Raw genomic sequence first — 14120 nt, 5'->3', positions numbered from 1 at the left:
CAAGCCAAAATGGAGGGCAGTTCTATACTCCATTCTTTCACTAACATTTATTTTGCCATTTTTGCTTTGTTTTGCTTCAAGCTTTTAATTAAGATTTCCTTGGCTTTGCTGACCCATTTCTATATTGTTAAAGGCAACAGAAAAGAAGCTGCCAGGATAGCAGAAGAGATCTATGGAATAGTCCCAGGTAAAGTAAAAATATGGACTCTAACATTTAGATGTTTATTTGCCACATTTTTGTAACTGGAGGATTTAAATCAGCGAGTTGCCATGAAATGAGGGATTTTTTGCTAAATGCAGGGGTAAATGTTTTACCTGAAGTGCCTCCCATTCCTGGGGTCTCTGCAGTGTCAGTATGTGTTGGCATGGTTTAGGTGCGCAAAATATGAGACTCCAACAATTACCCAGCTAGAATGAGGACGGCTTTTGGTCGGTGCACCACGGTAAATAAAAATACTGTTCTCAGTACAAGGTGTTCTTTACCAGTGGTTACAGATTGTTTTACTAAATATCCAGTTTTACTGCCAGAGAATATTTAGGGAAAAGTTTTAGCACATTGATTTTCTGAAAGGAGATGCTAGGAAGATATAACTAAAGACTTTATGCATCCAAGCAAAGAAGATTTATTTTGTTAAATCAGATGATAAAAATGAATGCAGCTAAAATTGTTCTGAAAAATACACAGCACAAGAATAGATTGTATTTAATAGGTTACTTAGCAGGTCATAGTTTTGTTTTTTTTTCAAGTGCTTTTAGTCCTTCAGGTCACTGCTATAATAATGAATAGGCATGTGTTTGCATTCCTGTTAATTCCACTAATTAAAATGACACTGTATTTTCAATTTACTGCTAATGAGGGCTCACTTTTCTAGCTGCAGACTCTGATCAGCATTGTGACATCACACATTTCTGTGTGACTCATTTGTTGGGCACTTGCTTTGTGATTGTGCCATCAGGAACAGGCACAGGAATGGCATCAGAACACAGATGGTGTGGGATGGCCACCCAAAGCAGGGAGATTAACATCTGGCCAAGAGGAATACTGCAGCCAAGCATTTTTGACAAAGCCTTTATGAAACCTGTATAAATACAGGCATGTCTTGGTTATTAATTTATGTTTTATGCTCTAGAATATCATTCCAGTCATTTGTTACTGTCATTTTTTTCCAAGCACCTTTATGCAATCATAAACTGACATGTGGTGAGCAGCAGTTTTTCCTTCAAGCAGGTTCTTTTGGAGGTGCCTTGAAATTCAGCAGGCTGTAACATATTTTTATCTGCAAGTTGCCATTTGCAGAAAGCCATTAAGGATAATCTTACAAAATGTAAGATCACGTGATGTTGTTGCTGGGGCACTATATCATATTACATCCAGAGCTTCACAACCTTTTCTCTTTGCAGTGAAGTAGCACAGCAGCAGCAGGGCTGCATAATTTATCTGTAGGCATTTGAAAGGAGCACTTTCAGTCATGTCACTCCCAGCTGAGCAGGGGAGATGTGCTCCATATGGGAACTATATTTGCCACATGTTTCAGGGAGGTAGGTGGTGGTGGCTGGCGTGGGAGTGTGCAGAGTGTGTGCTGTCCTGAGGCTGTGTGTGCATACACATGCATTGGAAATGCCCTGGAAATGCATGTGAGAACACGCACTCGCACGAGTTAAACTCTGCATAAAAGGTTAAATAAGGCCCTGGAGCTCTCTTTGAGTAACTCCTGAATCTTCCTGCTGTATAAGGGCTCTAGGCTTTGTCACTTGCAATGTCTTCTGACTTTCTGAGCCGAGCTTGCCTGTTTTAGTCACCAGCATGATGAGAGGTGTGGGGTATTTGGGGGGTTTTCAGGAAGGCGTTTCTTGGTCCCTACTTGGTCCCCGTTTCCAGCATTTTGACTGATGTGTCATTCAGAGCCTTGCCATATATTGTGCCAGCTGATCTTTCCATGCCAGTTTCCTGTCTTAGGAGCCCAGGAAGGGCTCTGTAAATAAATGGAAACAAAAGTAATTACTACGGGTAAAACTGTAACTCCAGTAGCTGAAGTGCATCCTGGTCCTTGGGTAACAAAAGGAGACTCCTTTGGCCAAGGGTAAAACCTCTGCTGTGTCCTTGGCCTCAAGTCCCCATGGATGTGTCCATGCCTCTCACTGATTTCTCCCTGCCTTGGGTAGCATGTGAAATGGAGATAAATCACCCTTTCCATTCTCTCTGGTGTGCGGCATAGCTGAAAAAATTGAACAGGACAAGGGTTTCAAACACAGTGCCCATGGGTTTGCTGTACAACAGAGCATGAATGCAAACACTGGTTTTGCTTCTGTCCTGTGGCACTGGAAATGCAGCTGGCCTTTGGAGAAACACTTACTACACACTGTGTCACAGGATGGTTATGAATTTTAATATCGGACAAGTAAATTTGCTCTCTATTTGAGTGGCAGGGATTTAACCTGAGCTGAATGTCTATGCCTGTAGGAAGGAGCTAGGCTAAAGAATTATTTTTCTTGGCACATAAATAGATTAGGATAAGAAAAAGGGCAAGCAAGCCTACGTGAAGGAGTCTGAACAGTTCAGCATCTCAAAATTATTAAAGAAGAAAAGTAAAGCCCTCAGGCAGAATTTGTTTTTCCATGTATTTTCTAAAATATATCAGTGAAGAGAATGATTAAACCTGTTACATGGTAGTCTGAGAGGGAGGATGTTATTTATGAAATTGTCAGTTCAGGAAATAAAACTGCCAAGGACATGCCAGAATTAATTTGATGGACAAGACAACCCTGTATGAGGCTCTTAACAAAGTGTCAGAGAAGCTGGGATGCAATTTGTGACAAGAGCTCCCAAGGAAAGGTGGAGGCTGATATGGTTTTGAGTTGGAGAATTGCAGGGTTCTGAAGTCTCCATGTGAGACCCAGCAGCAATAAACTCGTGATCTTTGCTGAAACATGTTTTTAGCTGTTCTTTTAAAAGTTCTGCCAAGAAGCTTTTGTTTAGGTCCCTTAGTGAGCAGCCAGCTTTCTCAGGATTGCTGATCCCTCAGCTGCTCTGCTGAAATTAATTCATCAAACAGTTTCACCACTAAGCCCACACTGATTTCAGTCCTGATCTGCATTTACACGTGGCTGTGCTTCCCCTGTCCTCCCAAGATCTGCTTTTGCTGCATCCCTGAATTAGCTTCCATGCATTTGCTGTTTCAGGCAGCTGGGCAGACCGATCCCCTCTCCATGATGCTGCCTTCCAGGGACGCCTTCTCTCTCTGAAAACCTTGATTGCACAGGTAAAAGCCCACAGGGAAAGAAAAGGCTGGGAAGCAAGGTGGTTTCACATGAATCGCATTTATGGGCTGGTGAGCTGGTAATAGACTGCAACAGGGCATGAGAAATATGGCTGTATGAATAATATATCAGCACAAACACCTCTGGGCATGTATTAGTTTGCTCAGTTAAGAAGCTGGGGACAAGCCTGGGACAAAGACTATCACAGCTTGCAGCTTGCTATGTAATAAACAGTGATCCTTGTGCTCCTTCTCAATGATGAACTATGCAACTGGCTTGAGAATGAGGACAGTAAATATATAAATGTAGGCTATTAGAAAAAAACCCAAAAAGTAAAAGGCATGCCTTATAAAAGGCGTCTTGGCCTTTATAGTCAGCCTGAAACCCTCTGCTCCAAAAGGAAGAGAGGAGGAGAGAATACATGAGAAGGAAAAGAAGCTGGATATGAAAAGAGGTTATGGTTCTTTGTGCTCTGCCCATCATCTTCCTTCCCACCTTTGCTTAAACTCAGTGTCCCCATCTAGCACAAATAGGTAACTGTCCCCCTCTCCTTCTTGCCCCCAAGGCAACTGCAGGGAAATTAACTCCCTGACTATAAAGCTTTTGACTTGGCTATCAGGCTTTTTATAGTCAAGGTAAATAACTATAACCAGAGATCAGATCTCTAATGGACAACATCCTCCAGGAGTGAAGCTGCCAGTGGGAAAGCCTCCTCTCCAGACATCTCTTGAGGCACAGCTGCAACTAAAAAAAAATGCTGTTTACAGGCAGTATTTGCCCTCCCATTTTCTGATCCCTCTTTCCTTCACCTGCTGACATAAAGTGATTTTTATGGAAAAGGAAGTAATGGAGGTTAGACATAAAAAGAAAGAGGCTTTATTCATTTAGGGATTTGATGGTTTTTTGACCCCTCTATCTCCATTTATGCTGACCTTACACCACTTGCTTTGTGGAGCACCCAGAGTTGTGGTTGTTCACCCAATGCCCTGGTTATGCACTGTACATGGCTGTGCACTGAGGAAGCACCCACTGGTGTGGTTATATCATTTAGTTAATCCACTGTTTCTCCTTTTCCTGAAGACATTTAATTTTGGGAGTAAAAGATGAAGGTCCTTGCTGATGAAAGGAGATCCAGGCAGCAATGTCTGTAGAGCCTGAATTGGAGCTGAGTCACCACAGATTGATAAATGCAGGGATGAAAGTGTTCATGGAGCAGCATAATCATTGCTCATTGCTTCTAATGTACTAGCCTGAAATGAAGTGTGGGACTGTACTTGAGTATCTGTGGGACACTCAGAGGTGTCTGCTGCAGCACCACGGCTTTCAAGAAAGCCACTGAGGCTCTGGCTGCACAGGGAATGCCTGGACACAGGGAGGTGATGTAGTCCTGCAGTTTTCAAACAGCTCAAGAACTCACCAACACCTGTTTCAATGCCTGAAAAGAGAGTTTGATTTTTCATGTACATTAAAAACAAGGTTTATCATGATGATGTTTGGCAAACAGCCATTGTAAGATCTACAACTTATTCATCATTTTGTAATGGAAGGAATTGCTGGTTTTCCCAAGATATCAGTGCTTATTCTATCACTTGATATGACTGAGTTTTATTTGTTAAATATATATATATATAAATGTATATATGAATAATGATTGAGAATAGGTCTTCTTATTAGGAGTCTCTAGAAGAAACTAATTTTGAAGGAATATGATGATCACAAAGTATGAAACAATCATACAATTAGAAAATGGAATAATCTCAATTTTGTCAAGGTTTCATCTGTTCCCCTAGCACCATTGTAATGCATAAGGAATTTTACCAACAACTTTTACATTAATAATATTTTCACATGATTGAAAAAGATTGGTTTTCTATCATGTAATGCTTAGCCTGAAGTGTTTACAGTGTTTTTAATGCTCACGGTGCCAGGACTGGTGCCTTTTTTGCTGTGTGAGGTTGCTCCCAGGTACTCCTTTCTGCCCATTGCATTGGGTACCGTGTACCAAAAAGTGCATTGCTGCCATCTCGTGAGCTGCCCTGACTATAGCACGTCAGGCAGGCACCAGCTGTGCTTCAAAATATGACATCAAGCAGAAAATAGAGCTGCTTCCAGGCCTGTTCTCACACATGGCTGTAGAATTCTAATTACCAGGAGATTTAGTTGCATTCAGAGAAAAACACGTGTGACAACTGCTTTTCCCTTTGTGAATGTCTGGATTGTCTTTGTGCAAGAATAGATATGGCAACTGTTAATTAGGGAAACACCTGAAATAAGGCATTCAACAGGAAATCAACAGTGATTTGTAAATCACTGTTCTTTCTTCCAGTGTAAAACATTTCCTGGTCAGATAAGAGGAACTGATTTGTGGGTGGGATTTGACTCATCTCTCTTGTAGGTTTACCAGGTACTTATTACCTCTGAGTGAAACACTCTTAGGTACCCTCTGTAGTGAATGAAAGAACTTTTAGAATGCAATTTGTCTGTCCTACTGGAAACAGATGCTTTAGAACAGGATGAAGCTTATCCTAGGGAATCCTGTTTCTCCCCACTGAAGGAACTGCCAGCTCCAGCTGAGCTGCAAACACCTGTGCTAGGAGCAGTCAGGAAAGTGAAACCCTCCAGCTGTAGCTCCTGGTGCAGGACTTACTAGGGAAGGAAATGCCACCCTTATAAATTAAAGAAATGTGAAGCACTTCCTGCAACTGACAGTGCATATAAAGAGCTAGAAAGGGAAGGCACAGCTTGTGAGTGCCCCCTCATTAACCCCATCAGCAGCTGTGGTTTGTGGGGACAAGAAATCACTGCACAGCACCAATGTGACCTGAGCCCTTTGCCTGGACACAGCCCTGCCATGACTCTCCCTGCCATGGGCACCCCAGCTCCCTGCAGGAGCTGTGCAGGGCAGGGCTGTCCCCTCACTCCCTGCTCCTCTTGCAGGGTTTCAACGTGAACCTGCTGACCACAGACCGCGTGTCGGCTCTCCACGAGGCCTGCCTGGGGGGGCACGTGGCCTGTGCCAAGGTGCTGCTGGAGAATGGTGCCCAGGTAAGTCCTGGGGATGACTCTGGGGCAGGGGCACCTGGGAAGGGATGCTCCCTGCATCAGTGGGGATGTTGGATGTACGGTCCAGGTGGCAGGGCCAAGATGTACATGGACATGTCAGACAGAAATGTGGAAAAATATAACAGTGTTCTGTTTCCCTGGGTGATAGATTTGTCTCCCCCTTGTGTCCTCCCTTTATTCTCTTTTGTTTCCCCTTTGTGTGTGAAACATAGTCACCATTGATGGAAAATGAATGAAAGATGCTAAGTGAAATAACCCTGAAGAAAGTAACTCACACCTTTGCCCTCCCCCTCCCCCCTCAGCAGTGATCACTGGAATAATATCTGGTTTTCTATGGGAAGGTTTGGGAGTCTCATGTAAGCAAAAATGGATGTGCTTGAAGCAATTAAAGCATTTTATCTGCTAATAAAATAACAATTCCCACAGCTGGACCCTGAGGCAGAGTACATGTTCACAACAGAGATTAAGAAAAGGGTGAAATATATAAGGATATTTTTATGTCAGCTGGGTTTTCAAGTAAAATTTATATGGCAAGAAACCAAGCAGCACCAAAACAGTCAAGAGACCTCCGGTGCCTCCAGCAGTTCCAGCCACACCTGCCTGATGACACTGGGAGGAGCTGAGGGTGGTGGAAATTTTACAAATTGACATGTGCTTGCATAATCCATTGCTCTTCTCCAGCGGGCCACAGAGTTAAATACATACAGATTTGCTTCATAAATTGGCCCTGAGGGCTTTCTACCTGGTTAAACACGGCATAAACAGGGGTATGGTGTGATTCCTGGGCTGTCTTCTGCGAGGCCAGGAGCTGGACTCCATGATCCAATGGGTCCCTTCCAACTCAGCATATTCTGAGATTCTGTGGTCTACAGCTCTGCTGTCCCAATGGAGAATGGCAACAGTGGTTCTTGCCAGGTCTTTACATCAGAAGTTGGGGAAGAAAATTTCTGTCTTGCATAGACACACAAGCATATAAACTCCTTTTCTGTTTGGGACTATGTTTCTACGAAAATTTCTTCTGCTGGAAATGTGTTTTCAGATGAAAATATTAAACAGAAAGTAAATTATTTCATTTAAAAAGCAAAGCTATTTTCATTTGAGGGTGTTCCACCTTGAGGCTGGTGCAAACTAAAAAAATCTTGAAGATACTCAGCTGTTTCACATTAAAAAAAAAAAAAAGGGAAAGAATAAAAATTGCAATTTTTAGCAGCTCCAGCAGAGCTGCTCCATTCAGAGCAGGCAGGGTTTCTGCCTTTTGGCACTAACCATCTGGGAAAGAGGGCAGTCATCAAAGGAGAATGTTCTATATGTTATGCCACAACACATAACTCAGAAAGTTGTAAATAAATTAATTCCTGAAATTAACCAAGGCAAGAGTCTGGCTCTGGTGCAGTTCTGGTGCGCACAGGAGGCGTGCTGCGAGGGCATTCCTGTCAAACAGGATTATCCTGAGCGTGTCTCCCACCGCAGGTCAATGCGGCCACCATCGACGGGGTCACTCCCCTGTTCAACGCCTGCTGCAGTGGCAGCGCAGCCTGTGTCAGCATGCTGCTGGAATTTGGAGCCAAGGCACAGCTGGGGAGCCTCCTGCCCTCGCCCATCCACGAGGCAGTCAAGAGAGGTGAGAGAGGTGCTGTTCTGGGCGTGAGGGCTGTGATTGAAGCCAACAATAACTACCTGAAAAATGCGTCTTTTGTTGTTCACTAAGCATTTAAAAAAAATCCTTTCCATATCAGAACAGATAAACAGGCTTGGCTGTTTCACAGCTCCTGTGCCTCACAGCTGTACCTGGGTGTGTCCTGCTCTGCAGCAATTCAGTGAGAGCTCTTCCCTCCACAGGTCACAGGGAGTGCATGGAGACCCTTCTGGCCCACGAGGTTGACATTGACCAAGAAGACCCACAGCATGGGACCCCTCTCTACATGGCCTGCACGTACCAGAGAACAGAGTGTGTCAAGAAGCTTTTGGAGCTAGGTACACCTGGAAAGGGGGCTGGGGGAGAGCTATGGTGGTGTGAGCCAATGCTGCTAGCCTCTCTGAGCTGCCTCTCTGCTTAAAACATCATGGGTGATTCCCACAAGCATTGTTTGGGAGCCTGATTGTCAGACTCATTTGAGGCCATTAAAAATTTCCCATATTGATAAAGAAATTATGATTTCCTAAGTGAAAAGCCTTCTTATTTACAGACACCTCCCTGAGGCTATCTGAATGTGAAAACAGAATTCTTTTAGTTTTCTAGAAAGATAACAGGAAACACAGAAAATGCTGGCTAATATTACTGACCAAAATCAACTCCTGCTTAACACAGCAGTTTATCAGAACCATTAACTTCACCTCCTCCTCAGTGGATATGAGAGCAGCAGTAAAGCTGCTTGGAAGAATAATCACTGCGGGTCCAGGCACAGGCTATGAACTAGCATAAATTTTTGCTGTCAGTGTGCATTATCTGACTTACACCTGCTCAAAGTGTGGCCCTGCAGTGCCCAGCCAGCCTGGGGCAAGCATTTTGCTTGCTGTGCTCCCAGACAGATTACAATGAGATACCTAAAGGTTTCAGGATTTTTTTTCCCCTGGCAATTAAATTAACACAATCCACATTAGATTTTATGCCATTAACAACTTTAAAGAACACGTGGTAGGCTTTGAACATGTTTTGGGTTGAAGGTCAGGCTGCTCCATCCTGAGCATTTGCAGACAGGGTTTGGTGGCCCAGAGCGCTCTGCCAGAGCAGCTGTTTGAGCTGAGCTTTGCACAGCTGCTGTTGAGAGATCATGTGTGCCATCCATCCCCTCATCTCTTGAGGCTCCTAGTGGAAACCAGCCTGTGTGATGCAGGTTCAGACAGTCCCTGCTGCCCACCAGATCTAACCAGAAGCTCTTGTTCACCCAAGGAGCCAATGTGAATGTGGGGAAGGGACTGGACACCCCCCTGCACGCAGCAGCAAGGAAATCCAGTGTGGAGATAGTTGTCTTGCTGACAGACTATGGTGCTAACCCAAAATGCAGAAATGCTGACCTCAAATGTGCCCTGGATCTTGCCACACCCCACAGCAAAGTGGAGCAGGCACTTCTGCTTCGGGAAGGTAATGGTTTCCTTTCTCCTCCTTTTTTAAGTAAAGCAGTATTTGTATCCTTTACCTGAGTATATTTTCTTAATTGCTTTTATAAGTAATGTTCTACATACATTCTCTTACCTTCTCTGCTGCCTTCAAACCTCCAACACATGACACAGAAATCTGTTTTGTTGCTAGATCTGCCACCTGGTGCTATGATTTTAGCAGGTAAATCAGTCAGTTATTCTGTGCTTTTTTTCCTGTCTACTGAAGGAAAATAATCCGTGTTTACCTAGTGGGACTCCTGGTGTTAAAAACTGCCATGAAAGTTTATTACTAGATCATATTTTAGTACCATCACCTGGTGTTCAGCCTTGCACCATGGCTCAGTGGGTGAGTGTGTCCTTAGCTGCCAGGAGAAAGCAGAGCCAGCTGACTTTTCAGCTTCCCAGCTCTCCCCTGTGGTTTAAGGGGCTGCAATCCCAGCACAGACCAGCACTTTGCTGTTTACCTCCAGGCTTCCTGCAATTAATTATCCTTGCAGTAAACTGGAAGGAACCTCTGAAATGGATCAGAATCCTCTTGTGCTGTTTTCACCTGCACAACATTTGGCCAGAACTTGATGCATCCAAGAGCAACATCCCTGAGCTATGGGCTTGCTGAATTAGTTCCCCCCCCCTCTAATCTCTGTGTTTTCCAGCTCACTGCTGCCCTCTTAGCTGGTTTGTGTCCCTTGAGGCTCTTCTGACTCTGAGGGTGAATGGTGTCCCCCCCATGCAGGGCCTCCCACCTTCCTGAGCCTGCTCACAACCACCAGGGACCAAACATGATGTGCACAAAAAGCCCAATTCCAAACAGCTCCTGCATGGTAAATTAATAAATGTCAGTGTTGCACACAGGCTTTGTCCTAACCCTCTGAACACAGGCAGGCTTTGTGAAAGAAACAAAACATTGGCTAATATCCTTCTGTCCTGTTCCCTTTCTCCATGACTTTTCATGCAGAGCTTTAATTTGTCATGTCTAAAACCTTCTGGGAGGAATTTTGTTTGAATGCTTCTCACCTTGTGTGATTTCTGTCCCCATACCTGAGTTGCCCAGAGCTCAGTGGGAGCAAAGGCAGTGCCACCAAGAGTCCTGCCACCATTGCCCTGAGTGAATCAGAGTTGGTGTAGATAAAGAAATATTGTAATATTGATAATTTTCTCTTCCTGAACTTTCCTTTTGATTTCCACTCTCAGCTTGTCACCCTCTTCTCTCTTACAGTCAGAAAGGCTCTAAAGGCATTTCAGTTCCTGCTGACTCTTTGTTTTAAGGCATGAAGCTTCCTCAGTTTCCTCACCTTTGGTCCCACTTTCAGATATTTTGCTGGGCTTAACATGCAGCTACTCTTTTCCACTGCTTCTGTGTTTTCTGAGGTCCTTCTGTTCAAAATAAGTAGCCCAGGCTGAAGAGTTTCTCTACCCTTCTCCATTGAGGTTACTTAGATGGGTCCCTTTAATTTCTCCTCTCACTAGCTATTAAGTGATGTGAAATATAAAATGTGTCTGTTTTCCTAAGTGCTTTAGAAGATGGTAGTTTCTTTCTTCACTTCCAGTGACAGTAGTACAAAAGTTCTTTTTTATATATCCCATATTTTTCTATTAATTTCTCAGAGGGGATATTATCAGCCTGTTTAAGCTCCTAAATTTTCCTGTGATAAAAGCACAGATTAAGAAGCTTACCTGTAAGATATAAGGACAGGTCTTTAAGCCCACATCTCCACCTGTTACTTGTCAAACTCTGCAGTGATTGCTACTGTTTGGACAGAAACTGGAGGGGAAGGGCACCACCTCTGGGCAGGTGTAAAGCTTGCATCTGGAGCAGCTGTGGCCAGAGGAAAGTGAAGGGGAGGCAGGCACACATTCACTAGCAGGGTGCATTTGCACATGCAGGCTTGTAGCTGCAGAGGCAATGGAGCCTCATATTTGGATTTGTGCCTGGCATGCCCCTCCCCTGATCCGTGGTGGGGACAGTTCCCAGTCACCCTGCAGGGAAAACCCTGGGGCAGCTCCACCCTGGGCAGCACTGTGCCAGCCACTGCCCAGGATGAGTCCTCTGACAGCTTTCCAACCACTCCACCCTCTGATGTGTAACAAGAGTTCTCACATGCAGCAAGGGAAGGGCAAAAAACTTCACATCTTCTCATCTTGGGTTTTTGCTGTTGCTTCTTTTTTTCTTCTTTTTTTCTTAATCTTAAATGTCTTTTTGAAAAGAATTTTGAAGACTTTCCATCTTTGAGACCTTTCTTCAAAAGTGTTCCCTTCAGTCAGATTTAGCTAAAATTAGATGTCACAGAAAGAAATGTTTTGAGGAGCACTGGAGGACTGACTGACAAACATAAATATTCTGAGACTGTGGCCATGTAAAAAGGCACAGTTGCAGATACTACTTGTGCAGATACCTGCTGAGACACCAGTAGTTGGAAAAAGCATGTTCTGTATATATAAACAATTAACTACTTATCCTTTATCCTCACAAAACTGCTGGGGGTTGTCCTATATCCTGAGCAAGTGCTATGGATTCCAGAGCTCTCTCTCCAGTGCAGACACTTTTTCAGGTGTTTGCTCAAGAAAAGATGCCAAACAGCCTAGCTGTGCATGCAGAAAAAGGTGTTTAGCACTCACAGCTTTCAAACTGCTGAACCAACTCTGACAACACAACTTTAATACAAACAATGATGTATCTAAATCTCCCTGACCTCAGCAAGCCATTATGTAGTGCTTGGGCTGAGTTGCAAATCTTGCTGGTGTTTGTTGCTTTGACCCATACTGGTGGTGGGTTTGAGGGTGCTGATTCTTGCCTTTTACCTTCCCCCAGGTCCTGCCAGCCTGGCCCAGCTGTGCAGGTTGTGCATCAGGAGGCACCTGGGCCGGTCGTGCCTCTGCACTGTCCCCAAGCTGCACCTGCCTGAGCCGCTGGAGAACTTCCTCCTGCACCGATAAGTCTGGCTGCCTTCAGACTGGGGAAGAAAGAGGAACAAATGGTTGTTTACTCCAAGTTTATTATATCACAGAAAAAAAAAAATCAAAGGCATCATTTACTGTCTTCTGCGGCTGCCAAACACTGGGTGCTATGTGACAGTGAAAATTGGAAACAGAATTTCACAGGCAGTGAGTGGTATCATGGACACAGTTCCCTCACAATCTATTGCCACATGGACTCACACCAGCCTGAGAAGTTCTAGTACATAAACACCTCACTTGACATGTGTTTGTAGGTGCAAATGCACACATCCACTCACCAACATACACACAGAGATTTCCCCTCCATTTGGGGTTATATTTATTTGTGCAATATCTGTGCAGCTTCTTCCCTTTGTCTATCCAATCTCAATGTCAAAATCAAGGCAGTGAATATTTTTCTTCCATTAGTATGTGGAAAGGAAAGCTTTCAGTGACAAACATCAGACTTAAACAGCATACTGCACATCTTTTATCAGCTTTGATTTTGCATCCTTTCATCTCCTTCCTATTGTCTACTGGAGCCCTATGAATTTCCAGCAGTCTCTGGCTGTCCAGCCACTGTCCATCCCTGAGCCCTGAGCACAGCTATCCCCAATGCTAACACATCTTGTCCTTGGAGGTACAAGTGATGGTATGAAAGCAAGTGGAGGGGTTTCGAGTGAGCCCACAAAACTGTGAAAGTCTTAAAAAACCCTTTCATTTCTTCCTGAAAAAATCCTTCCAAAGTTATGTCACCTGAGATCTGGCTGTATTCATTACATGAACATTTTTTCATAGCTTAATTGGCAAATGTTTTTATAGGCATAGTAGGTGATGTTTCAATGTCCATCCTTTGCAAGGTGTAAAAAAAGGCAAAAGAAAGAGTGCTGCTTTTTCTTTTTTTTTTGGCTTTGCATGCTTAGACATTTCTCAAGGCAAGTCTTGGACTGTGGAGCTGGAGAGAAGCAGGGCCACTAAAGATGGTTGTGCATCACCCTAATGTGGTTGAACCTTCCTCCACAGGAGTGGTTTGCAGGCTTGTTGGCTCCTTTGCCCCCTATTCTAGAGGGTTTAATTACCTCTCCAGAAGTAAGGATTTTTAGAGTGTTATAATTGTCCATTGTGGTATTAGTTTAAATAATGTGAGGATTAGTAGCTTGGAAACAGCAGGGCTGAAAGCACGCAGCTCTTTGAGTTGAGAAATGTGGTGTGCAGTGACACTTGCAGTGCCACTGTACACCACATAAAAAGGTTTTTTTAATTTTTCCTGGGGAGGTTCTTCTGGGGAACAAAGCATTTCTTCAGAGCCAAGTTTTGGTAAACTTCTGCCATGAGACAGGCAATGGTGTTTCACTAGTTGTAGTAAAATGGGAAGCAAAATTAAAAGGACTCTGTCTCCATTTTGCTCAACTTCCCACGTCCAAGAGGCTGCTGACACATTTTCAGGCTGTGAAATGTACTGGTTTCTTTATGAGTGAGGCATTCTGGCACCAGTTTTCACTGCCCATACTTCTTAAGTCAGAGGGAATTTTCCTGCTAGCGTCTGGATACAGGACTGGCTTCCAACAACATCCAGGCTCCTGTCCCTGCTCCAGCAGCAGCAGTCTCTGGTTCAATGCTAATAATCCCTTAATATCACCATGACAGTCTCTCTGAGACAAAGGTCTAATGTTGCCCATACTTCTTTATGATTAATTCAGCACAAGTAAGATAAATTGAGCTCTCAGCAGCTCATGAGACTGGACCTTCAACATTACAGCCAAAAA

At 43.9% G+C, this 14120-nt stretch overlaps 1 protein-coding gene across 2 annotated transcripts; it reads left to right on the top strand.

The window, feature by feature from the left end:
- ASB11 (ankyrin repeat and SOCS box containing 11) lies at positions 1-14120 on the top strand. 2 transcript variants are annotated; one of them, XM_059839804.1, is made up of 7 exons: positions 1-187; positions 3181-3260; positions 6196-6303; positions 7792-7942; positions 8161-8295; positions 9212-9403; positions 12230-14120. In XM_059839804.1, exons 1-7 carry the CDS (start codon positions 10-12, stop codon positions 12352-12354), a joined length of 969 nt encoding a protein of 322 aa, XP_059695787.1. In that variant the 5' UTR covers positions 1-9; the 3' UTR covers positions 12355-14120. The 2 variants fall into 2 exon arrangements, with proteins under 2 accessions (XP_059695787.1, XP_059695788.1); XM_059839805.1 differs by lacking the exon at positions 1-187 and adding an exon at positions 1404-1539.

This window comes from Haemorhous mexicanus, chromosome 2 (genome assembly GCF_027477595.1).
Source record: "Haemorhous mexicanus isolate bHaeMex1 chromosome 2, bHaeMex1.pri, whole genome shotgun sequence".
Lineage (NCBI taxonomy): Eukaryota > Metazoa > Chordata > Aves > Passeriformes > Fringillidae > Haemorhous > Haemorhous mexicanus.
Note: the sequence above shows the minus strand (reverse complement) of the source record. Positions and strands in the feature narration are given on the sequence as shown.